At 28.3% G+C, this 24,637-nt stretch overlaps 2 protein-coding genes across 2 annotated transcripts; one reads left to right on the top strand and one right to left on the bottom strand.

Moving 5' to 3' along the window:
- The first annotated feature begins 1,128 nt into the window (after nucleotides 1-1,128).
- LOC122505863 (ADP-ribosylation factor-like protein 2) lies at nucleotides 1,129-3,668 on the top strand. The gene is made up of 2 exons (XM_043617725.1): nucleotides 1,129-1,433; nucleotides 3,078-3,668. The coding sequence occupies exons 1-2, from the start codon at nucleotides 1,369-1,371 to the stop codon at nucleotides 3,565-3,567; spliced, it is 555 nt and encodes a 184-aa protein (XP_043473660.1). The 5' UTR covers nucleotides 1,129-1,368; the 3' UTR covers nucleotides 3,568-3,668.
- A 4,385-nt stretch (nucleotides 3,669-8,053) lies between these two features.
- LOC122505871 (enolase-phosphatase E1-like) lies at nucleotides 8,054-24,199 on the bottom strand. Its single transcript, XM_043617739.1, has 6 exons — nucleotides 23,976-24,199; nucleotides 22,640-22,741; nucleotides 17,872-18,062; nucleotides 17,460-17,592; nucleotides 12,206-12,329; nucleotides 8,054-11,383 (listed from the first exon to the last, which is right to left on the bottom strand). Exons 1-6 carry the CDS (start codon nucleotides 24,078-24,080, stop codon nucleotides 10,029-10,031), a joined length of 2,010 nt encoding a protein of 669 aa, XP_043473674.1. The 5' UTR covers nucleotides 24,081-24,199; the 3' UTR covers nucleotides 8,054-10,028.
- Nucleotides 24,200-24,637: the final 438 nt, after the last annotated feature.

Below are 24,637 nucleotides of genomic sequence, written 5' to 3'. Positions count from 1 at the left end.
GTTTAATATCTCCGGTCAATATAGACGAAAAATGTTCAATTAGGGCTCAAAAGATGCGTCTGAAAAAACTCTACAAAACTAAATACAAAACAAAACTAAACTTCTACATTTTTCAACAAAATTTTCAAAAAAGTCTTATTTTCTAAAATTTTTGATTTTTTAAAGTTTAATATTTCCGGTTAATATGAACGAAAAATATTCAATTAGGGCTCAAAAGATGCGTGTGAAAAAACTCTACAAAACTAAAGAAAAACATTTATAAGTGTCCTAACATTTTTTTAAGTTACGTCCAAAAAACGTTTTTTTACAAAATGAAAAATGCAAAAAAAAATAGTTAAACTTCATGAATCGGGCTGAAAATACTCTCATTTTATGTCCCCCGGGGAGACCTACAATTTAAAAAAAAATTGAGGCCTTTAGCTCTTTCTTATTCTGAGATATTGAGGCAAATGTAATGTTAGTACACACACACACACACACACACACACACACACACACACATCGGGACAAATTTTTAAAATCCGTTTTTTGGACTTCGGTGTTCAAAATACGTCGAAATTTTTTTTTATTTATTTAGAACATTTATACGGCGAGTTCCTGTGCATATATAAAGTACTAAAGTATTAGGCATAATAAAAAAAAATTTATAAATATGTCAAAAAATGACAATCCAAAATTTTGCTAATACAAAGCTTCCTTTAGAGGAAGCAAAATGAAATTTTATTTAAAAAATTTTTAAATATTATCGTAAATTATTTTAAAGTTTTTTAAAAATATTTTTATTGAAAACTACGCGTAAAAATAAAACTTTTCATTATAAAAAGGTCTAATTTGATCAATTTTTGACCGAGTTATAAGCATTTAAAAAAAATTTAGGTACGAAAAAAATTTCATTTTTCAAAAATCTGTATCTTCTGAACCGCTTTATGAAAAAATTTAAAAAAAATCATGGTAGCTCATTTCAAAGAGTACTAAAAGAAAAACAATGTTTAAAAAAATTTGAAATGCAAAAGCAAAATAATTTCCGATTTGGCGTGGAATGCCCCATTTACAAGCTATTGTAGAAACACCTTTACATTTAGATGTGCGCTGCGCACCAATGACTTGAAGCTGGTTTGAATGCACCCTTATTTTACCATTTTCAGACGTCATATTATACTGATTGGAAGTTTTTTTTAAACTATTTTCAATTTGATGGTTTTATTATTCAGCAATCATTCAGAAAAGAAAAATAATAATTAAAAAAGTGTACTCCAGGAGGATATTATAAACAGATTTTAAATTATAAATGAAAAGAAAGGATACTATGATTTTTCGAAAGGGTTAAAAAAAAAGTTTTCTTATAGCAGAAAAGGAAGAAGAGTCAAAATGGGCCTTTTAACAGTATTAAAGAAATTAAAACAAAAAGAGAAAGAAATGAGGATTCTTATGTTGTAAGTAAATCAGTACTATATTATAAAATTACTACCTAAAAGTGAAATTATCTATTTTTCAATTTGCTTAAATAAAAGTATTTGTCAGCTTAGGAAAAAAAATCAAGACATTATTTATTAATTACATTATTTTTTTAGTAATAATATATTAACTTCATGTTATGAATATTATAAATTGCATTTTCGCCATTTATTATTTCAATTTATTACCAAAAAAAGTATAAAGTTCAAAAATAAGTTATTTAATGCATTTTTGAAGAATCTGTACAGTTATAATAGAAAATATTCAAATTTAAATGTTAATTTGACACCAAAAAAGCATAAGTAACAAATTTTTTCAATATTTTACGTCTCAAAAAGCTCTACTAAATTTAGAAAAACATTTAAAAATATTTCCAAAAGACTTTTTTGAAAAGTTTTTAAACGCGAAACTTTTTGTTTCAAAAAAAGTGGACCCAAGGCCACAATAAAAACAAATTTATTTGTCAAAAATTAAGGTCTTGAAAACATTATAAGTTGAAAATTTTATTAAAATTCGTCAAAAGAATTCAATAAATTATTTATTTTTGTATTTAAATAATTGAATTCTAGTAGAATTTTCTAATAAAAATTGATTTAAAAATGTATTTCAGTTAAAATTTTAGATTAAAATTGAATATTAAAAGCATTAAAGCGTAGATTCTTAAAAATAATTGAATTTTGTAATTAATTTTTTTGAAAAAGTTTAATTGAATGTTTTTTATATGATTTGAAGTTTTTATTTTCGAATATATATTTAATTGAGGAATTTACGAATAATATTGAAATTTCGTAAAATTGAATATTGTAAACAAATTGATTTGAAAATTGTCAAAGAACTTTTTCGAAAATTATTAAAAATAATCGATTTAAAGAAGAATTTTAGTTAAAAATTGTTGAAGATAATAATTGAATTGATAATGATTTTATCACTTGGTCATCTTTAATTATTATAAAACATGAAGAAATCGATCACTCCGATATCTTCATGTTTTATAGTTATGAAAAATTTAATTTATAGTTTTATGTAAAATGTTCTCTTATTTGACTCGGACTGGTTATATTTTTGTCAATAATTGGCCCGTACACTACCGGTCAAAATTGAGAGACCACTCATTTTCAGGCGAATGAAAAACGTTTGAAAGCATAAAATTTATTGAAACTAAAATTTTTTTCTGTTTATATTTTGAAAGATGATAACATTTTGAAAAGAACAAGATATTTCAGAAGTCGTTTGGACAATATTTGATTTAAAGATATTTTTAAAAAATCGTCATTTTCAATGTTTTACAAAAATTTGAATAACTTCTAAAATAATGTACGCTTTTCAATGATCTTAGGCTTATTTTAAAGGTCATTTACTACACTATAAGAATTACTTATAGGCATTAACGTGTAATTTTTTTCTTAGAAAATCCAGATCGTCAAAGTTGGACCAACAAAATTCAAAAAATTTGGAACAATCTTATTAACAGAAAAATAATTTTTAAAATTCAAACATATTTTTTTTTATTAAATTCTCTTGAAAAATCTACACCATATTATGTTTTATATGTTTTCTAGAATAGTTTTTATTACAGAAAAATTATTCATTGTAAAAATTTTATGTTTTATTAAAACTTTCAGGGGCTTAGACAATGCAGGGAAGACAACAGTTTTAAAAAGGATTAATGGAGAACCAATCGATACAATTTCGCCAACACTAGGATTCAACATTAAGACTTTGGAACATCGTGGTTATAAATTAAATATTTGGGACGTTGGTGGACAAAAATCATTACGATCTTATTGGAGAAATTATTTTGAATGCACGGACGGTCTTATTTGGGTCGTGGACAGTGCAGATAGAAGAAGACTTGAGGACTGTAAAATCGAATTGCACAAATTGTTACAAGAAGAAAGATTAGAGGGTGCTAGTTTATTAGTATTCGCTAATAAACAAGATTTGACTGGTGCACTTTCAGCATCGGAAATTGCGGAAGTATTAGAATTGCCGAATATAAAGTCTCATCATTGTCAAATTTTTAAATGTTCCGCCGTTACTGCTGAAAATTTAGTTGAGGGCATAAATTGGATTCTTGACGACATTGCAGCAAGAATATTTTATTTGGATTAAATAAAATTTTGATTTCATATTTTAATTTCTACATTAATTAAATAATTTATAATATTTATGATAATAATAAATTAATAAATTAATTAAAAATTTCTATGTTAGTGATGCGTCAACTTTTCTACAGATGAATTATTTATAACAAATAACCTTTTAATTTTTCAGAGATTTATTTTCATTCATTTATCTTCGAGCTTTGGTTAAATAGCATGTATATTTTATAATTATATTTTAACGTTATTTAATAATTTCAACATATTTATAATATATATCAAATTAAAGTTCAGAATCTAACGTTTATTTTTCACCTATATTTGTTTAAAAGGATAAAAAAAATTATTGAAATTATTAATTAAAATAGTATTATCAATGTGAGTAAAAATTCAAATTCATCTCCGAAGCCTCGTTTTCTAAATAATATCATATTTTTTAACGTTTTAAATATAATATGTAATCTATGTAAAAATATTTGACGATTAAAACTAAAAATATTGTTTACGAAAATTGAAATATTTTTAAAATTAGAAAAAATGAGTAAGGTAATCGAGTACTTTAACTATTAAATTTATTTTATTATAATAACAACACTGTAAAGGATTTTTCTCTCAAGGAAACTCGAGTGAACTCGATAAGACCTTGGATAGCGACAACCTGTAAAGAAAACTCAGGAGGGACACAAATTATTTTTATAAATATAGAGTACGAAAATATTAAAATGTATTCATTTCATAAATTTGTTAATTTATAATTTTTATATTAAGAAGTTTTTAATTATTTTACTTAAACAACTAAAGAAAGTTTGTTAGAAATTGTTCACGTTTTTAACAAATGACATATTCCACCGTCCGACAAAATTAAACTTTTTTTCGCACACATGAATGAACCAAGGATTTTTGAAAACTAGAGCCAAAAAAAAGATACCCCTGTCTGACCGTTTCTCGAGATCAAGTCATTTGTGGTTTTTAGGGGTAAAATCAACCCTTAAACAGAAGGTAACCAATTTTCTTGCAAAAAATCTAGAAAAAGGGGAAATTTTTATTCAACAATTGTTTGAAGATTATTGGGACAATTAAACATACCCTTACTAATATTTCAGGTCTAACTTTCAACCCCAAAACTACCCCTATTTTGATTTATTTAAAAAAGTATCAATAAAACTAAAAGATTTTCGATTTTTTTTAAACTTTCGAATAATAAATTGGTAATAAATGTATTCCACTTGTATTTCTTAGTAGAATCAGTAGTAAAAGTGATTCTACTACAAAGTTAAATTTAAATAGGTAATTAAAATTCTTTTGAAGAATTTCAATAAAATTTTTAAGAACAATTTCATTTTTCGAGAAATTAGATTAAAAATGTATTAAAAATAATTGAATATCTGCAAAAAAATTTCATTGAATTGAGAAAAGTTTTTGAAATTAATTGAAATTTTGTCAAGAATTATAATTAAATTTTTTTAAATAATTGAAATATTGCCAAGAATTTTATTAAAATTTTTGAAAATAATTGAATTTTAGAGAAAAATTTTAATATTTATAAAAATAATTGAAATTTCGACAATAACTTTTATTAAACTTTTGACCATAATTGAATTTCTGCTAAGAATTTTATTACTTTTGAAAATAATTGAATTCTTGAGAAGAATTTTTTAATAATATTTCTTTTTAAATACCTAATTATTTTTAATACAAAAATAAATAATTTATTGAATAATTGAATGTTTCTCAAAATTCAATTCTCATAAAGAATTTTATTAACAAATTTTTAAATAATTGAATTCTTTTGACGAATTTTAATAAAATTTTAAGTATAATTACATTTTTTGAGGAATTCGATTGAAATTATATACAAAATATAATTGAAATTCTGCAATGAGTTTTATTATCTATGAAAATGATAATTGAATCCCTGTAAAAAATTGTATTACATATATTTATAAAAATAATTAAATCTCTGTAAACATAAATTGAATATTTTTGAAAATAATAGAATTATTGCGAAGAAATTTATAAAAAAAATTTTTTAAATAATTCATTTCTTTTGGAAATTTTTATTAAAATAGTAGATATTGAAAATCATTGACTGGAGGAGAATTTTTGAAAAAAAATTGAATTTGTTAAAACGAATTTCATTAAAATTTTTGAAAATAATTGAATTTCTTTGATGAATTTTAATAAAATTTTTAAAAATAATTATACTGTTTTCGAGAAATTCTATTAAAATTGTATTAAAAATAATTGAAATTTTGTGATGAGTTTTATTATTTATGAAAATAATTGCAAATCTATAAATTTTTTTATTATTTATGAAAATAATTGAATTATTGCGAAGAAAAATTGTAAAGGCAACTCTTTTAAAATTGAATTAAGAAATTTGAATTAAGAAAATTAAATTAAAGAAAAATTAAATTTCAAGAATAAGCACAATAACTTTAGAAAACAATCATTTTCCAGGATTCCAATCAAAATTCCCTGATTTTTCCAGGTTTTTTCAAGGTTTATAAAAATTCCCTGACATTTCCAGGTTTTCCAGGTTGCGTGGGAACCCTGAATAATATTATTTGTAATTAATAATTATTTTTATACAAATAGCAAATGAGAAATTAAATACTGAAATGTAAAAAAATTGACTTATAAAAAATTACATTTGATTTCTTTTGCTTTTTCTCGTGGATTCCTTTCGCCTGATTTTTTCTTCGGGCTTCAAGAAGAGTCTAGGGAGTAAACTTTTTATGAATTTGATTGCAATTGGAGGGGTAGAAAACATAAATAATTAAAAAAATTTATAAAATTGTTATTAAAAATATGGAATTTTTAAATTTACAATCATGCAAATATTTTCTTTTAAAAGAGTGAACAATTGTGTGTAATCAATGTAAGTTTCATTAATTTATTATAAACGGCTTTTTAGTTATGAATTTTTGTATGGTTTGGACGTATTTTTCAATATAATATGGTTGAAGCAATCAAAGGTATGGATGTGACAACCATTAATTTTTTCCGTGTGTGTTTAAAAAAAAAATACTTTTAGTTGAAATTATGTTCGGAATGAATTTAAATAAGGATCATTAAAAAAGATAAGATCTTAACTTAAAAATTGTGTTTTTATTTTCTTCTTAAATATTTTTGAAACTTAGAAAACTTATCAGATTATAGTAGATACTTAGTCACAAAGTAGACAAAGAATGATATAATTGAAAATCGCAGTATAATTGAGAACTTTGTCTCTTTCTAACGCGCAGGTAATCTTAAACATTATCTAATATTGCTCTCGACTATTGACGCAGACATTAATATGAGACGATATGGAATGATAAAATTTGTATGATGACGTGAAAGTCAATCGAGAACTTTATGTTGATTCTGTTACTGACGTCCTGCACCTTAAAATCTTAAAATTATCATATAGTCAGCCAAGGCAGTCTCTTTATTTATTAATCATTAATTGTAATTCTTCAATAATCAGTCGACCTTTCGAGCAAATGTTCAAAAAATAAAATGAAAATAAATTATAAATAATCAAAATAATGATTTTGAAACGTTTAATAAGTATGCAAAACAAAGAAAAAGAGTTTGGAAATATAAAAAAGAGAGTCACATTTTGAGAATTTCAAATACTCCAGTCGTCGAAGAAAAATTAATACAATCTAAGCATATACGTAAAAACATTCGAAAGAATTATACGAGAAATTAATTGTATAAATTTCTCCTATAGTTTTAGAATTAAGAAACAATTTTGGAACTAGATTATCAAACTAGATTAGTTTGAAAACTAAATTTGAATATTTTGCAGTGAAAGCTATAAAACTTATTTTCAAGAACTATAATAATTACAAAGCTTTTTTCTAATTATATTTTTTAAAATATAATATTCAATTTATGTTATTTAACCAAATTGTAAAAATAAACGAGAAGCTTGAATCAATTAAAACTTTAATAGAAAAAATCACAGAAAATTTGGCAAATTATAAAATTAAATAAATAAATAAATAAATTGACGTTTTGTAACCTAAAATTTCAAAAGTTAAGCTTCTAGTTTAGTTCCAAAAAAATTTCAACACACGCACTCAAGCAAACAACGTTATTTTGTCAAGAAAATTTGTATGTTAAATTAAGTAATATGCAACTATGTTTGTACTTTAAATTACTGTCAAAAACATTTATGTAAAATGGAAAGTTATATTTTTGAGCTTAAGTACTATGCACAAAAGACATTCTACAATATGAACAAAATACTAGATTTCGCAGTACTATAAAGGCTGCTGGTCACTTTTCCATATCAAATCAAAGTTAAAATGTAACCTAAGTGAAGATACATATTTAATGTAAAATCGAGAAAAAAATAATCGTTCATTATTTTATAAAAAAAAAACAGCCCTTTTAAAAATTTAATATTTTCGCTTAGGTTTTCTTTAACAATTCCTTAAGGATTTAAATATAGAATGCCAATTGACAGTTTTACATAGTTTAAATAATTGTAAGAAGCGACAGCAAAGATCGACTGTTCTCAGTTTATTGACATAAAAATACAATGAAAAATGACATTTCTTAGGTCATTTGGCACAGAGTATATTTCGTATATCATACTCCATCTACGAATTCCCTATCTTACCGATTTCGCACAGCGCATTCCTTCAGATTTTAAAACATTGGGGAGATAAAATAATTAAGCAAATGAACTTCAGCATGGAATAATATAAAAAGAATTGATCATATACCGAATGTGAGATGGTAAATTTAATTCTTAATACTAGCAGGCTAAAAATTGACGCACATGAACACATGCATGTTTTTGGTACCTGTATATGTACAAGTTAACATTGAAAGAACTTTCGACATTTGTTACATGTACATGAACACCTACAATAATGTGTACGTCAAAATATTTACGCTTTTAATATGAGATGATAATAAACTGTAGTCATTAGTAATGTTCCTTAAAATATTGTTGAATCAATATGCAATGATCATGTATACATATGAAATAATTATACATGTTATATGCACCAAAAACACGCACTGTTCAAGGTTTTGCGTTAATCTCGTAAGGAAAACAGATCTGCCACAAAATATCACAGAGGGGAGAACTCTGACATTTCAAATAAGCACTAAGAACGACGTCGCTTCAAAGAATTTTTATAAACTGTACCATTGTTATAAACATTTCATTTCGAAATTAAAATATCTTTTTTAATTTAGGTTGACGTTCATCTTCAAAAAGACGTTAGGAATTTATGTTAAATTATTCATTTAATATTTCAAATTCAATTATTTAGTAAATAAATAATAAAATACAAAAAATAATTAATAAGTAATGTAAATGAGCTCCTTTTGAATATTTTATAAATATTCTTAACATATTTTCTTCATCTTCTTAATTTTAGAATGTTAGAATGATTATCATTTGATTTATTTTAATTAGGGTTTGATTTTAATCAAACTTGGATTATTAATCCAAGTCCGAAGGAAATATTCGTTTAAATAATGTCAACTTCGATGGGCTTAAAATTTAAATTTTACTAGTTTATAGTAAAATAAACCTTAAATAAAAGAGTTGATAATTTCGAAATGTAATTTTCTTCAAATGGCAGTTGGAATGATAGAAAATATTCAAAATATTTTCATACTGACGTTTTCCTCTTCAAGCGACGATATAAAGAATAGTTGCGTGGAGTAATCAGATTAAAAAGTAAGTTAAGAAAAGTCGAAAAGAAACTCTTATACAAAGTTTGTCATTAAATTCTTAATTCTTCAGAATTTTCTGCGAAAATTAGGAATTTAACAACATTTATTTGCAACCAACGAGGCAATTTTGTGGCCGTTCTATTTCTATTTATATGATGATCCAATAAGTTTTAGATTGAAAGTGTGCGTACATAAAAATTGCGTCGTTGAGCAAAATACAGCACCACAATATTTAAATCAACTATCTAAAGATGCTTTTAAAAAATCATATTATTGTAGGAACAAGTGTGTCAACTCATGAAATATTAAAAAAAAAGATATTCAAACTTGTAGCACGGTGTTCAAATAGTTTTTCTTTGAATTTTACTTTCTTAAAAAAAGTGTAAAGAATTAAAGTTAATTTATTTTCAGAAAAAAGTTTAAAAAAAAAACTCTTTTTGCTTTTTAGAAACGTAATCTCTTTCGTCATCAGTTTTTATGTAATAAAAGTAACATCGAACATAATTTTACATATGATAGCTTTGATTTTTTAAATTTCTTGTAATAAAAAACGCTCACTATGATTAATTTGGCAATGACTAAACTATTTGTTACAACACTTTTCTCTGAATGAGAAGACAATGTTCAATTAATTGAACTTGTCTAATGTTAATTTTTCTCCCGATAATCCACTGAGCTGCAGTGAGTCGTGTTCGTGTAATTGTTTCTTTTATAAACGTAAGATAAGTAATCGAGGGATTAGGAGCCATGTATGTATGACTTATATCGCACAAAATGTGATTAGGACGTTGCGGCGACAGCTACAGGAGGAGTGACAACCTCGGGCTCACCTGCTCCATCTGCAACTGTTGGATCAACAACTTTTTTTACTTTAATCGCTTCAGAAGATTCACCAACCTCCGCCTCACCGTTCTGCGAAGAACTTGCTTTCGACGTATTCGAATCTGACTTATTATTCTCTTCTACTCCATTACTGTGTTTCTCTTTGCCATTACTCGTGCCATTAAATTTGTTTTCATCCTCCTTCGCCTTTTCAACTTCTGTAACTTTTTCTTCTTTTTCTTCTTCTTTTGATTTATCTAACATGTCCTCCTCTTTCTTTTCATTCTTCTCTTCTTCTGCCTTGTCACTTCGCAGTTCTGGTTGATCCTTCTTTATCTCCGCTTCTGTTGATGGTTGCTCTTTCTCTTCTGTTTTTTTAGCTTCTCCGTTTTCTTTGACATCAACCTTCGAGTCTTTTGTTTCGGATTCCGTTGCTTTTTCTTTTTCTATTTCAATAGTTTTCTCTGGAACATCTTTTTTTAATTCCTCAGTTGTTTCTTTCGTTTTAGGAGATTGATCTTTATTTTCATTCTTGTTTATTACCTTTTCTTCAGTGACAATCGTTTCTTTGGATTTTGTACTGATTTCGGGTGTCGTTTCAACTTTCTCTTCTTCTTTTTCGTCAGTTTTCGATTCAGGAGTAGGATCTGTATTTTGAGATTCTTTTGCTTTCGCTGGTTCAATTTCTGATTTTTTTTCAGCAACAGATTGTTTTACACTTTCATCAACTGGTTTTTCAGTTTCATTAACTTTCTCCACTTTTAAAATTTCGTCTGATTCTTTTGCTATTGTTTCTTCATCCTTCTTCTCTTCGACTTTAGTACATTCTTCCTTAGGTTTTTCGCTTTCGGTATTTTTCGATTCCTTGGAATCTTCAGTAACGAGTTTAGGTGTTTCTTCTTTAGAAATTTCAGACGATGGACTTTTCTTTTCGCACTGTTCAACTTCAACTACATCTTTCATTTCATTTTCCTCCTGCAAAATTGCTTCAGCTTTTTCCTCAATTTTCGCTAAACTTTCTTCGGATACATCCATTGGTTCTACGACATTTTCATCGTCATTTTTAATAGGAACTTGACTTTTACTGTCAATTCCAGTCTCGATTGGTTCACTTTTAGAAACTTCTTCAACTTCTGAATCTTTTATATCTTCAACAGAATCAACTTTCTGGCGCTTATTCACAGATTGGAAACACAATTCATCAAATGATTTTATTGTGGAGAAAGTTGATTTGTCTTCTTCATTAAGAGGAGCATTACCTTCACGAATCACAATAGTTGTCGACATTCCAGCTTCCTTAGCTGCTTTGGCCTCTAAAACATACATAGAATTATTAAAATTTTTAATTCAAACTAAATGCATGTACATATTTATAAATATTATTTCAGCAAATAATTAACATTTTTACACTTTAAAATTAATTATATTAAGACGCATAAAGTAAAATTTAGATAATCCTTATTATTATATTATCACGAATAATAATTTCACACAGGATAATAAAAGTAGCTCATCCTTATCATAATGTAAGTACTATAGGTATATTGAATCTATGTTGTAATTCAGCGTTACAATTTTCATCGTGGAATTGTTTTACAAACTACATCTTATTTTACTAAATTAGGAGTACTCGCATTTACCTGAACCACCCTCCCGTCTAAATGAGTTTTCTCGCCAGAAGAGAGGGTAAACCGTAGAAAATAATATAATCGACAGTGCATATCATTACACAATATTTCCCGTATGATTGTAAGATTTTCCGATTCGTTTAATTGTTAATTGTAAGTATGAAAATGTAATGAAAATTATACGGGTGGTCCAAGCAAATACGAGTACTTCTAATTTAAAGTCGTTCTGTAGTCGAAAAAGTTAGTATTAAGTTTATGGAATAAAAATGAAGGGCTTGGATCGAAGAACCGACGCTTGAAAAACGCGTAGGTCTCCGGCGCAGCTGGAGGCTGACTCATTCAGGGGACACAGAACAGAGCGAAGCGTCAATTGTAAAGAAATTCTACGGTGTAAAACACTTGTATAATCAACATTGTAGGCTTAAGATAGGTGTAAAAACGAATAAATAAATACATAGCATATATGTACTGCTAAAGTCAATTTAATATATTAAAAAATCATCAAACCTTTAACGACATCGGTGAGAAACAGTACTGATGAAGCAGGAACGTTTATCTTGTTTAGTATATTTCTGTAGCTGTCAACTTCATTTTTTATTCCTACTTCTGTGTCGAAGTAGCCACTTAAGAACTGAAAAGAAATATTACTTTGAGACGATTTTAACATTAAGCACTACCTTCATCTTAAATAGGTAAATCTTATAACGTAAAACGAATTTACATACATATATGTATTATTATTTTAGTCTTGGAATGTGAGTAGTATATTATTATATTAAATTTCTTTAATGTAATTAACTATGAAAACATATTTAAATTATGTTTTTTAACAGGTTGTTACAAACTTCATCAAATATCTTGAATAATGGGAAGAAAAAGCTAAGGAAACTAAGAATGAATTCCAAACAAGTAATTGTTTCTATGGAATGCTTATTTCCTTAACAGCTACCTTAGATATTTGTGAATTTTTCACTTCAAAATGTAACTTCGACTATTTAGTGATAGGACGCTTGAATCAGGACTGCTTATAGAAGTAACATTGTTTTCCTTTCATACATTCTACTGCAAGTAAATTTCAAGCACAGAGGAAAGGAAAGAACATTGGGAGGCGATGCTTGATACAATCATCATAATTTTTTATTAATGACATTAAATTTAAAATTAAGTTTTCCAATTTTTTATTGTTTGCAGATGACTTAAAGATTTATCGTATGGTTAATTGTCTTGATGATTATGTTAAATTACAAAGTGACCTCGATTTTCTCCTCAGCTGGTGCGAACTGAATGGAATGCCTTTGAATATAAATAAATGTTATTCTATTTCTTTTTCTAAAAAAATAAACACGAAAATATATATAATATATACAATTAATAATAATATACTATCTAGAGTGTATCAAGTGCGTGATCTTGGTGTTGTCTTATCTTATGATTTAACATTTGACGCACACATTTCCTATGTTGTTAGTAAATCACTGAGAATAATGGGTTTTGTTATGCGTAATTCCAAGGTTTTCCATAAGTTATCTACACTAAGAATACTCTATTTTTCCTTAATTCGGTCTGTTATTGAATATTGTTCGTTAATTTGGTTCCCATTTGCTAGTGTTCACGTTCTAAGACTCGAACGAGTACAGAATCGTTTTCTGCGTTTTTTAGCCAAACAACTTAATGTTCCCTTTGATTTTTATATACATGATTATATTAGTTTAAGAACTCAGTTTAAAATTCCCAAGATTGAATCTAGATTTTTGTTTGTTGACCTACTTTTTCTTTTCAAGGTAATTAATGGTTTAATCATGTGTCCCTCAGTATTGTCACTAATCAATTTCTCTGCTCCTGTGCGACGCTTGCGATATGTTACTCCATTTTTCCAATCATTTCATAGAACGAAATATGGCAATAATTCTGTTTTTAGTAGACTTTGTTTTGAGGGTAACTTATACTCGGATGATTTGGATTTCTTTCATAATAATGTTACATCTTTTGTGACTAAATTGCGTTCATTGCTTTATACTGAAAATGTTTGATATGCATCTATGGCTCTGTAATTTTGGTTAAGTTACTTGTAATATTGAAGGGTCTTTATTGTTACCCGTATATGTCATAAATAAATAAATAAATAAATCATAGATCGAGGTCCTGGTACTCACTTACTAGGTGCGAAGTATCGCGAATCCTGTTCGCAGTTGCGTGTATTTCCAGAACAGATTTTTTATCTTTCCAGGACATTTACATGTGTAATATTATTTCATATTACGATTAACATAATTTAAATTAACCTACTTGAACAAAAATATTAATTTTATTATAAAAAGAGTTAAAAATCAATATTATATAATATAGATATCAGATTCTTTAATCAAACGACAAATTAAAATTATTTTTTGATGGATCAAAAAAATTATTTTTTTAAATTTGAGTAAAATTTTTAAATTATTGAATATTTAAAAGCAAAATATGAAAAATTCAAGGATATTTCAGGACATTTTTCAGGAATTCCAAGACATCATTTTTTAAAAGAAAAAATGTAGTAAAAAATATTAAGTGGAATAAAATTCCAGGCATTTCAAATTTCCATGACATTTCCAGGTATTCCAGACCTTTTTTTTTAAAAATCCCTGACTTTTCCAGGTATTCCAGACCTTTTTTAAAAAATCCCTGACTTTTCCAGGTTTTCCAGGTTTTCCAGGTTCTGTAGCAACCCTGAACTTCTAAAGCCATGAAAGCTGAAGAAGCTGCAAGACTTGTGGTACACAGTAGTACTTAAAAAAAGTATAATGTTGAAGTTGGTTGATGATACAAACCATACGAAAAAAGGAGTTGTCAATTTTTTTTTTCTTTTATATAAAGTTACTAGCACCGAAGATAACTGTGGAATTTGGTGCAAATATGCTGTTGATAAGGAAAATTATGATCACTCGGCTATTCCTGGTGGTTTCCAATCTCCTGAATTATTTGAAACTTTGCAACGCATATTCAATAAACTTGCTGAAAATGCAGAAAGATTTGCCTCTGCAGCATGCAGTCAAGCTAACGAAAGTTTAAATAATTCAATAACCCGAAAGTGTCCTAAAAATATCTGCATAGTTTATCTGAATCTGCAGATACTCGAGTAAATTGTGCGGTTAGTCAAAAAAATTGCCCATTTCATTATTTAGAGAGAATCTACAGAACAGCACACCTATAAAAGCAATATAACACTTTCTCTAGATCTGAAAAATCAATGCACAGCTCAAAGTGCAGTAACTACACTGAGAGACCTTTGGGACTGTAGCGGAACAACGTATGTGACAGCAGCTCCACTGTGGTTTTGGTGCGCTGCGGTACACTTTCGGGAGCCTGACAGTCCAAAATGTGGGTAAGCAGCTCACCAAAGTAGTGGGGATGCCGCCTTTGGTTTGCAGCTGCCTTTGGAACTATCACGCTCCCAAAATTGTACCGCAGCAACCCAAAAATATAGTCTTGTAGCGTTCCACCAAAATGGGCAGTAGCAGTCTATCGAAAGTCTGCTGCTGACCCAAAGGTCTCTCAGTGTACAGATAATTCAAAAGCAATTCAGATGTACCGGAACTCAAATTTAAATTTTCCAGAAAAATTACAGAAGAACGTAAGTCCTGCTTTTGTTTTCTTCGATTTGGAAACAAGTGGTCTTACCTATCAGTGTAACATTTTGCAAGTTGCGTTCAAATGCGGAACTCAATACTATACATCTTATGTTACACCTACTAAAGTTATTAACGGGAAGGCTTCAGAAGTTAACAATTTAACTGATAAAATAGGCCAGTTATTTTTGAATCAGAAACCAGTATTATCTCAACCGAAGCGACTAGTTGCAGGAGAAATTGTAAAGTTTTTATTTTACGTTTTCTCGGCGCGTTTTTGAGACGCAAAGTATGCATTTACTTCAGGCAGCAGTTTTACCATCCTAAGGACGAGAAAACTACTCCTTGAAGCAAAGCCATGCTTTACCTCTCACAAACGCACCGAAGATAAGATAAAAAAAAATTAATTAATTAATTTTTTTGTTCGTAAGATCTTGCTGACCCCCCTCCCCCTAAATGTCTTACGTAATTTATAGACGGCCCCTTATAGAGAAAACGATGATTGAAAATTTTGCTTCGTACGGTCCGACTCTTTTTGTAATATCTCGGGAACTCGTTAATATTTTTTGCTGTTCTTGGTCTCTATTTAAAGCTCACATTACAAGGAATAGTCTGTGAAAGTAACAATTTTTTTCATAAACTTTTCTAAATTTTGCCAGGAGTCAAAGTCAGGGTCAGAAATTTAAAAAATTATATTTTTGTGTTTATAACATGATATCTCGCTTTCTATTTATGCAATACAAATAAAAATAGTGTGATTTCATTGGAAATTTAATAAGCTTTCCATTGCAATTTAAAAAAAGCATCTAGATTCATTTTTGACGGAGTTATCACTGTTTCTATGCGGGTGTGTTTTTTAATAGCTCGAGGTGTTAGCGGTCGCACAATTTCCACCGGTAGTGTATATCTAGCATGCCTTGTTATTTTAGATAATAAGAAAGATATATTTCTTGTTATTGCATACATAAACATTTATACAAAACTTCCTGAGAATGTTAATTATATGTTTCTCAACATTTAAATATTGAAATAAAAATGTTATATTTCCATAGTGTTTTTTAGTTAATTGTTTTTCTATTATTTGCTGAAATCTTAAAAATTATTAGTTATTGTATGTAACATTTAAGTATGAAGTTTATTTAAAAAAATTATTTTGTTTACAATTGATGTGAAATTAAAATTAATACGAATAATTCTGTAATAATATTCAAAATTAAAATAAATTTTTTTGAGGTTATGTACATAACAGAGAGCCCTATTTATTGCTCGAGTCCGCCTGAATATTAGGCGGAGTCGACTGATATTCAGGCGGACCTCTTATACTTTTCGCTAGTAAGTGTCTATGTTATATTCATAACCTCTACTCTATGCATTATTCGCAACAGATTTCTCTCCGTGTAGGTTTAATTTTTTTAGTTTTAATTTTCATAGTATAGGTATGTTTAAAATTAATAAATATTTAAACTAGTATTTAAAAGAAAACATTTTTTTGTTATTAAAACTCATAAATAATTTGGTATTTTTAGAAATAAATATTAAAAAATGCCAGATCAAGGCCACACCAGGGTCCTACTAGAGATCATCCTATCTGGCCCTGATCAGGTTAGGCGTTTCGTCCCAAGTGTGGCACGGATTGGATTACCTGACCGGGGACATATTTTCCTCTATCAGGGTCTGATTTCTGACTTACCAAAATTTCTGCACGGGTCAATTAACAGTTATTTATCTGTTCAGATCAGAGGAAACACTGGATTTCTTTGCCAGGAGTCGTGGGTTCTAATCCGACCGCCATTAAATTTTATGTCAAACATTATTTTCCTCTTTAGATTTCTTAATAAAAACTTGATTCCATGAATCTGTGTTGACCATTATGGATGAAACGTGTGAGTAATGGAAGGGAATATGTTCGGAAGCTTCTACTGAGTTTTTAAAATGTACTAAGCAGGTTGTCATTTGATTTTTCTTTAAAGATTAAAATTCATTTTGAATTTCTATTGAAAAAATCGTGTTATTCTGAATTACTGAACTTAAAGTTTTATATTTTTTCAGAATACTTTCTTTCCATGTAAAACGTTCGTAAAATATACGAAAATAATTATTATTTTCGTACTCATATAGTAAATAACTTATAATAAAAGAAAAGGAGAAAAGATTACCTTCGTTAAGTCCTTATCTCTTGAATGACTGAAAAGCAATTTTTGTGCTTCAACACTACCGCTTGAATAAATGTATATTTTTCTGCCACCATTTGTCCAGGATTCCAATGCTTTTGGTACATCATCAAAGACACTGTAAACAACCAATACATCTACATGAATCGCATGGGAAAATATACAAAAAGTAAATTAATGAATTCGTGAAACGTTGGTTTTTAATTAAGTAAATCCAGTTAACATGTAAGTTTGCAGGAAACTTACAGTTTCCTGCAAGCTTGCTGATATTTTCAAAACTATCAAATCAACTGAATGTGATAAACAAATTTTTAGGGATAGATAAATAAACATTTAATTAACATGTACTTAATGGGTTAATACAATGTTAGCTAGTAAAATATAAAGTATTACGCACTGTCCCTTTATGTCACCAGATTCAAAAGCTTGTCGCCATATATGACCCTGAAGTTGCTTTAATGCTCCAGTTTTGCGATCTTCATCCATTTGCCAAAGGATATTCTTCACAAGAGATTCTTTTTCCTCTTCGGGTGATGTACCGGAAATTGGTTGAAATCCTGCGATTTTAGCTTTCTCATCTTTATTTGCCTACGAGAAAAATTTAATTTAAATTTAGAATATTTACTTTTATTAATATTCTCAGAAATAATGAGACGCTTCGCAACCAAAGCTCAAAAAAAAATTTAAGTTATATTTATAATCGTTTTTAATACCTAGTGGACGTATATGATGAAGTTAAAAAAAATTTTTAAAGACGAAAATGGCGTTTTTTTAAAGTGAATGTTTAGAAAATCAAAATCATCATTTTTTAAACATTTAATTTAAAAGGATGTCATTTTCGTTTTTTTTAATTCCATCATATACGTCCACTAAGAAATAAATTTTGTTTTTTTATTGTAGACTGTCAAGAGCGGCTCTATCGTGGGCACCGCAAACTCTTACGAATTTGAGACCGCCATTTGAGGCGTCATCTACGAATCGTAAATAACAGTTGAAAAACGAAACAATTTTTTCTTTTTGTAGTTTTCATACTGTATTTTAAGGTGCAAAAAACGTTTTTAATCTTTCAAATAAAATGACTGAAAAAAAACAATAAAGTGGGGCATATTTTTTGCCTTCGCAAACGCAAGTAAGATTTGGTTTTGATTTTTTAAAATCAGAAACCCTTTTCATTAAATATTTGGCCTAAATTCTATTAAAATTTATTGTAATTTTTAAAATAATCGACGGAAGTTTGATACAGTAACTAATTTTATTTTTAACTGTTTCAATTTTTCAAGAGAACCATTGTTAGAATTTACCAATCACAATAGAGAAAGTAATGTTCTTGCGAACATAGTATAAGATTGGTTAACCATGGCTATAACATGTTGGTGGATCGCATACGCGGTTAAAGTCAGCTTAACAGCGCCTTTAACTTTAGCGGACTGTCAGTCAATCGAACCTATAACTAACAGGCCTGATAACTAAGGGTTGGTGGAACCGGGTATAAAAAATTGTAAAGTTTTTATAAAAAGTTAATTAGTAGTTGTTATTATTGATGTAAATTTTACAAGGCCTTTATACCGAATTATAATATATGTGACGCGATATGAAGAAAGGGACCTAAGAAGCCGAACAAGACTAGCCGTCTTTCTTCATATCGCGTCACATATGTTTATATTTATGTTGACAACGTTTCGATGGTTTCTAGCATCCTCATTAGGTCATAAAAGTAAATTTTGAGAAGTTGAGAAGAAAGGAGATTCTATTGTCAAATTATTATTTCTATTTTTCTTAATACGCAAAATTTTCATTGGTATTGAAAGTTTTTGAAAAAATGTGGAGTTCTATTTTTTGAATTGACTGTTAGCAATTTTGGGTAGTCAATTCAAAAGAATAGAATGTTTGACGAGTAGCTCTGTAGGAGCTGCTCTAGTTATTGTCTTATAATACACTGGGAGAAAAAAACTGCCAAAGTGGCGCAGTTTACTCATGCAAATTTGGCAGTGTTATTTGCAGTGAGAAACACCATAGCGTGACTAAAACAATGCTAAAACTGCAATGTACTCATGATGAAATAGCGGTTTTTTAATGGCAGTACAATTCCTGCTATAATAGCATCACTTTTACATCACTTTACTTTCGTGTGAATTTCATTGAAATTTCAGTGCAAAATTATTAAAATGAAATATTAAAACTAGTGAAAATATGGTTAAAAACGAATAGTGCTTACGATAAAATATAAAATGCTCTTATTAAAATAAATTTTCAACTGTTCAATGTTTAACGTCAAGTTTTAAGGGGGAAGTCTACTGTGACAAGGGAAAAAACAGGCCGATTTTTTTTTTCTAACAAAATATGACTGGTACATTAAATTAAATTAAACCGTCATTTTTATTATATATTCAAGTATTTGTAAAAAAATTTTTAAGTAAAAATATTTAAAATTGCTGTCGTGACACTCCTTCAAGCGCAAGCCCGTCCTTTTTTAGGTGCACAAACAGTGTACATGAAATCTCACGTCTTGGGTGATCTAAAACAAAGAAACAAAATATGGTTGTCATCTACATAGTATTGACTCTCGTTGGAGGAAGGATTTTGTCGATAAAAAATTTTGGCGCAGAAAAAAAGAATTCTTGCAATTTTTTCAATTTTTTTTACATTTGATTTTATTATTGTTTATAACAATTAGATAAAAAAAGATATCGACAAAATCCTTAATCAGACGAGAGTCGGTACTATGTAGATGACAACCATATTTTTCTTGTGAGATCTTGAGTGGTCATTTTTTTGAATGCGCGTTTCATATTTTTGTGAAGTCAATTCAGAATAATATTAGATATTTCTGAAATTTTGATGGTTCCCGTGGAATAGAACGCCGAATTAAATTTGCTTATTAAGAAGAATACAACTTTTGAATTCTTTTCAATTCTCCGCTTTTTGCCGGGTAGTTTTAATTTATTAATTTAAACTTTTACCCTCTCCAGTTGTTACATAAGTTTAAATAAATCAAATATATTTGGTATTTCTAATTGTATCTAATAGAACTACTGTTTGTGCAAACCTTTAACCTGATCCCAAACATTTCTTTGGACCCGGATCACTTGACGTGGAATGCCACATATACTCGTTGTTCTTTTAATGATTCGGTGATTCGTGTAGATTAATTTAACATTTGCTTAAAAATAATTATTTAGTAGTAAATTCATGGCTTGATCAGCTTGACCAATGCGCGCGTCAGGCGGTGTTTTAATGCTTGTGTTCGAAAGCTGTATTTTGCTTTGAGCAATGAGTGTAATAAGGATAGAAGTATGTCTTTCTTTCTCTCTCATTGCTCAACGTAAAACACAGCGTCCGAACATGTAAAGCTGTATCTACATAGAGAAAAAAAGTGAGAAACGCGTGACGCGAAACGCGAGAAAAATACATGGCAATTTTTCGCGTCTGCGTCGCGCGTTTCTCACTTTTTTTCTCTATGTAGATGCAGCTTAATGTTGTATCTACATGGCAAAGGTAACGCAAGACGCAACGCGAAACGCACAAAAATACCATGTTAAAAATGTTCTGAATGTAAATGAGTCAAAATACGTGAAGTGTACCAGCACAAAATAAACAATGTTCTCAACGTTTTAAAAAGTTCGTTCAAATTCTATTGGAAAGAGAATTTTATAAAGATTCAATACCCGTTTCCAAATTTCGTGAGCCGCAATTAGGAGAGAAGTAGTTACATTTTTTCAAGCGGGCGGTACGTTTTTTTATTGCGCGTCCACACAGTGTCACAGTTTTTACAATTTACTGTTCAAAATTGTCTACAGACTACAGTTTTTAACCGATTTGAGTGTTCTTTGTTTTAAATTAAAGGAGAATAAATTCTTAAGACATCCCTCGTAGAGTAATTCCTGTTTGAAAGTTTAAACTCTTAATATCTCAAAACACACCCCCCCCCCCCCGTCGAATTTTATCAAAATTATATGAAAATAAAGCTTAACTTTTCCAGTTTCCATTTCCGTGTAATATATTATGGACATCTAATGGGATTAATAGAAAAAAATTGTTTAAAAAATGTGTTTTTGAAAAATTTGACAAATGGTACGAAGTTGAAGGTTAGTTAGGATTCAACTTTGTACCATTTGTCAAATTTTTCAAAAACACAATTTTTAAACAATTTTTTTTTCTATTAATCCTATTAAATGTCCATAATATATTATACGGTAATGGAAACCAGAAAAGTTAAGCTTCATTTTTATATACACTGAGAGACCTTTGGGTCAGCAGCAGACTTTCGATAGGCCGCTACTGACCATTTTGGAGGAACGCTACAGGACTATACTTTTGGGTTGCTGCGGTAAAATCTTGGGCGCGTGATAGTCCCAAAGGCAGCTGCAAACCAAAGGCGGCATTCCCACTACTTCGGTGAGCTTCTCACCAACATTTGGGACTGTCACGCGCCCAAGATTTTACCGCAGCGCATTAAAACCACAGTGGAGCTGCTGTCACATACGTTGTTCCGCTACAGTCCCAAAGGTCTCTCAGTGTAATTTTGATAAAAATCGACGGGGGGGGGGTGTTTTGAGATATTAAGAGTTTAAACTTTCAAACAGGAATTACTCTACGAAATTGAGAGAAATTTTAAAAAATAAAAATAGCACTAGAAAGTTTATGAAATTTTCTTTCGATTCAGTGTATAATATGTTACAAATAATTAAATTTTTATATAATAAAATTTATTAGAAAATCGCTCTCCTTGTGATGATTTTTTGTCGGTGGAATGGTTTGAAATGAAATGCCTCAGGTATAAACTTATTGTTAGAAATCGAGCAGAGGTTTTTGTTCCAACGTACCATTGATTCAAAATCACCTTGTTGAATGATGTTAAATGTTATTCTTTTAAATTGCATTAAAAATAATTTATTTTAACTTTCTCATGTTTATGTAATATTTTTTACAACAAAATATGAAAGATATCAAATTACTTTTTTAAGAACCATAAAAAAAATTCATATTGAGTGAAATTCAATTTTTATAATCCTGAAATAAGTTCAATATTAAAACTAATTTATAGAACATGGACAATTGTTATACTGGAAGAATGAATATAAATTAATAAATTAACAAGTTTTTAAGTTTTTCTTAATATACCTTAAAATATAAAATTTCTATGAATTATAAGTAAAGGTAATTACCTGATCTTTCAGCTTTTCCAAATCTGCTTTAAACTCTTCTTTATCCCAATTTTCGTCCAAATATTTTTTCAAATTATTTCTTACATAAGGGAAAAGCTCTTCCTAAACATAAAATAATTTGATTTTTGGTATTAATTATGACACTTAAGGAGGTCCCACAGTCGATGCGCTTTCTCCATTGAAGCTCAATGTAAAAAATCAATCAACTGTGGGATCTCCTTAATAGAATAAAGTCTTATTTATTCTTTCTTACTCTTGTCTTTTTTAAAAAATTATTAATTATTTTAATAAGAGTGAAAATAATAAATCAAACTGTAATGCATTAATATTTTAATAAAAAAAAAGATTTTTATAAATTAAATAAGGTGAATGTTGTTCAATATAATTATATAAAATTATTCTTAAAAATTAAATTATTTTTTTAGTAATATTAAAATAAAAAATTGGGTTAATTAAAATACTTTAAGATTATCAAACCGCTACCGCTTGAAATGAACACTACTTTCCACGACGTCTATGCAAATTTATTCGAAGACAGATCTAACGGAAAAAAGGTCTATTTGTTAAAATATCAAGGTCACTTTTAACCTTGAGAAACGCAAAAATATAAAATTTTTATTCAAGACACGAATTTCTTTCTCTTAAGTTCAAAAGTTACATTAAGAATATTTAAATTTAAGAGATAAATTAATTAAAACTGAATTTAAATATTGCAAATATTCATATATTAAATTTCATATAAAAATTAAAAATTATGAAAAACGGTTTATTTTATTTAGAAAAATTTGAAATAATTAAGCACTAAATTCTTTAACTTTTGATAAACTAGATTATTCACGATTCTCCTTATTAAAAAAACCTAACCTACCTACTGACTAGTGTAATATATTTTTTTTTTAATTTAATTTTTTTTACTAACTTTATTTAAAAAGTATGTTTTTAAAAAATATTTGTAAAAAAAATAATTCCCAAATTTAAAATAAAAGAATTAGTTATACACACACTTGTGAACTCTTAAAGACAGACATTTAAAGATTTTGATTAAAAAATAATATAGTGGACGATTTCACACCCCGAATTGCAGAAATCGACCGAGAGAAGAGAGCCGGCATACTTGTTCTAACTTGCACAAGAGTAGAAATCCGAATAAACGAGATTTTAATCAATCTTTAGTAGGAAGATAATTTTCAAACGTTAGTAAGGTATTTGAAAATTATTTCCAGAAAAGAAAAATAATAAGAGGAAATTAATTTCGTTCGTAAAAGAAAAAAGCCGGTAAATTGCGAAAAAATCCGGCTTTTATCGATGAACTGTACACGGCCATGGTCTTTGTTACCTTTACGAAGCTTATGCTGGTCGTTGTGCCTTCAACGTCAAGCAATATTGTCGTTTCTGATTGTACAACTTCATCACTATTGTTGCTGCGTTTCTCTCCTGCCATTTCGACCACTACTTGCACTTCACTTCTTTTGGAAATCAGAATTGTATAGAATTTCGGCACGGTAATGAATGTCGACGCGTCTTGTTCCAGTCGAACCGGCGAGTGAAATAGGCGCGCGCAGCATTCATCCATATAAACAAATGCCGCATTTTTCGTCGTGTGAGTGAACAAAAATCTGAACGCGCCCAGTAAACCCAGGGATGAATTATTTCTTCATTATTTTTTACAAACAGTTGAAATTCTCCTTTATCAATAAAACACTCCCTTAATATATATATATATTATTTAAAAATTATTAACTGTTTTAAAATATTTTTTAACGTAATCTACTAATTTAAATTTAAAAAGTTATTTTAACATTTAAAAATTTTTAAAAATTTTTATTAGTTTAGTTATTCTTAAAATGTATATTCTTTTTCAAAATACTGAAATTGCAAGCAAACACTAGAAATATTTAAAAGGTTTGTAATATAAGAAGGAGAAAATAATAAAAGATTGTTTCAAATAAGAATTTTTTACGGCACTGGATTTTTCTCACGAACAAAAGTTCTGTACTT

This window comes from Leptopilina heterotoma, unplaced genomic scaffold, assembly GCF_015476425.1.
Source record: "Leptopilina heterotoma isolate Lh14 unplaced genomic scaffold, ASM1547642v1 Lhet_38, whole genome shotgun sequence".
NCBI lineage: Eukaryota > Metazoa > Arthropoda > Insecta > Hymenoptera > Figitidae > Leptopilina > Leptopilina heterotoma.
This window is presented reverse-complemented; position numbering and strand designations above follow the sequence as displayed.

What these genes read in the sequence shown, in the direction of transcription:
- LOC122505863 (XM_043617725.1), top strand. Translation starts at nt 1,369, where the DNA reads ATGGGCCTTTTAACAGTATTAAAGAAATTAAAACAAAAAGAGAAAGAA. An exon ending in GAAATGAGGATTCTTATGTT is followed by an intron (nt 1,434 to 3,077) that starts GTAAGTAAATCA and finishes TAAAACTTTCAG; the next exon opens with GGGCTTAGACAATGCAGGGA.
- LOC122505871 (XM_043617739.1), bottom strand. Translation starts at nt 24,080, where the DNA reads ATGGCAGGAGAGAAACGCAGCAACAATAGTGATGAAGTTGTACAATCA. An exon ending in CCAGCATAAGCTTCGTAAAG is followed by an intron (nt 22,742 to 23,975) that starts GTAACAAAGACC and finishes TTTTATGTTTAG; the next exon opens with GAAGAGCTTTTCCCTTATGT. An exon ending in TGGAAAAGCTGAAAGATCAG is followed by an intron (nt 18,063 to 22,639) that starts GTAATTACCTTT and finishes TTTTTCTCGTAG; the next exon opens with GCAAATAAAGATGAGAAAGC.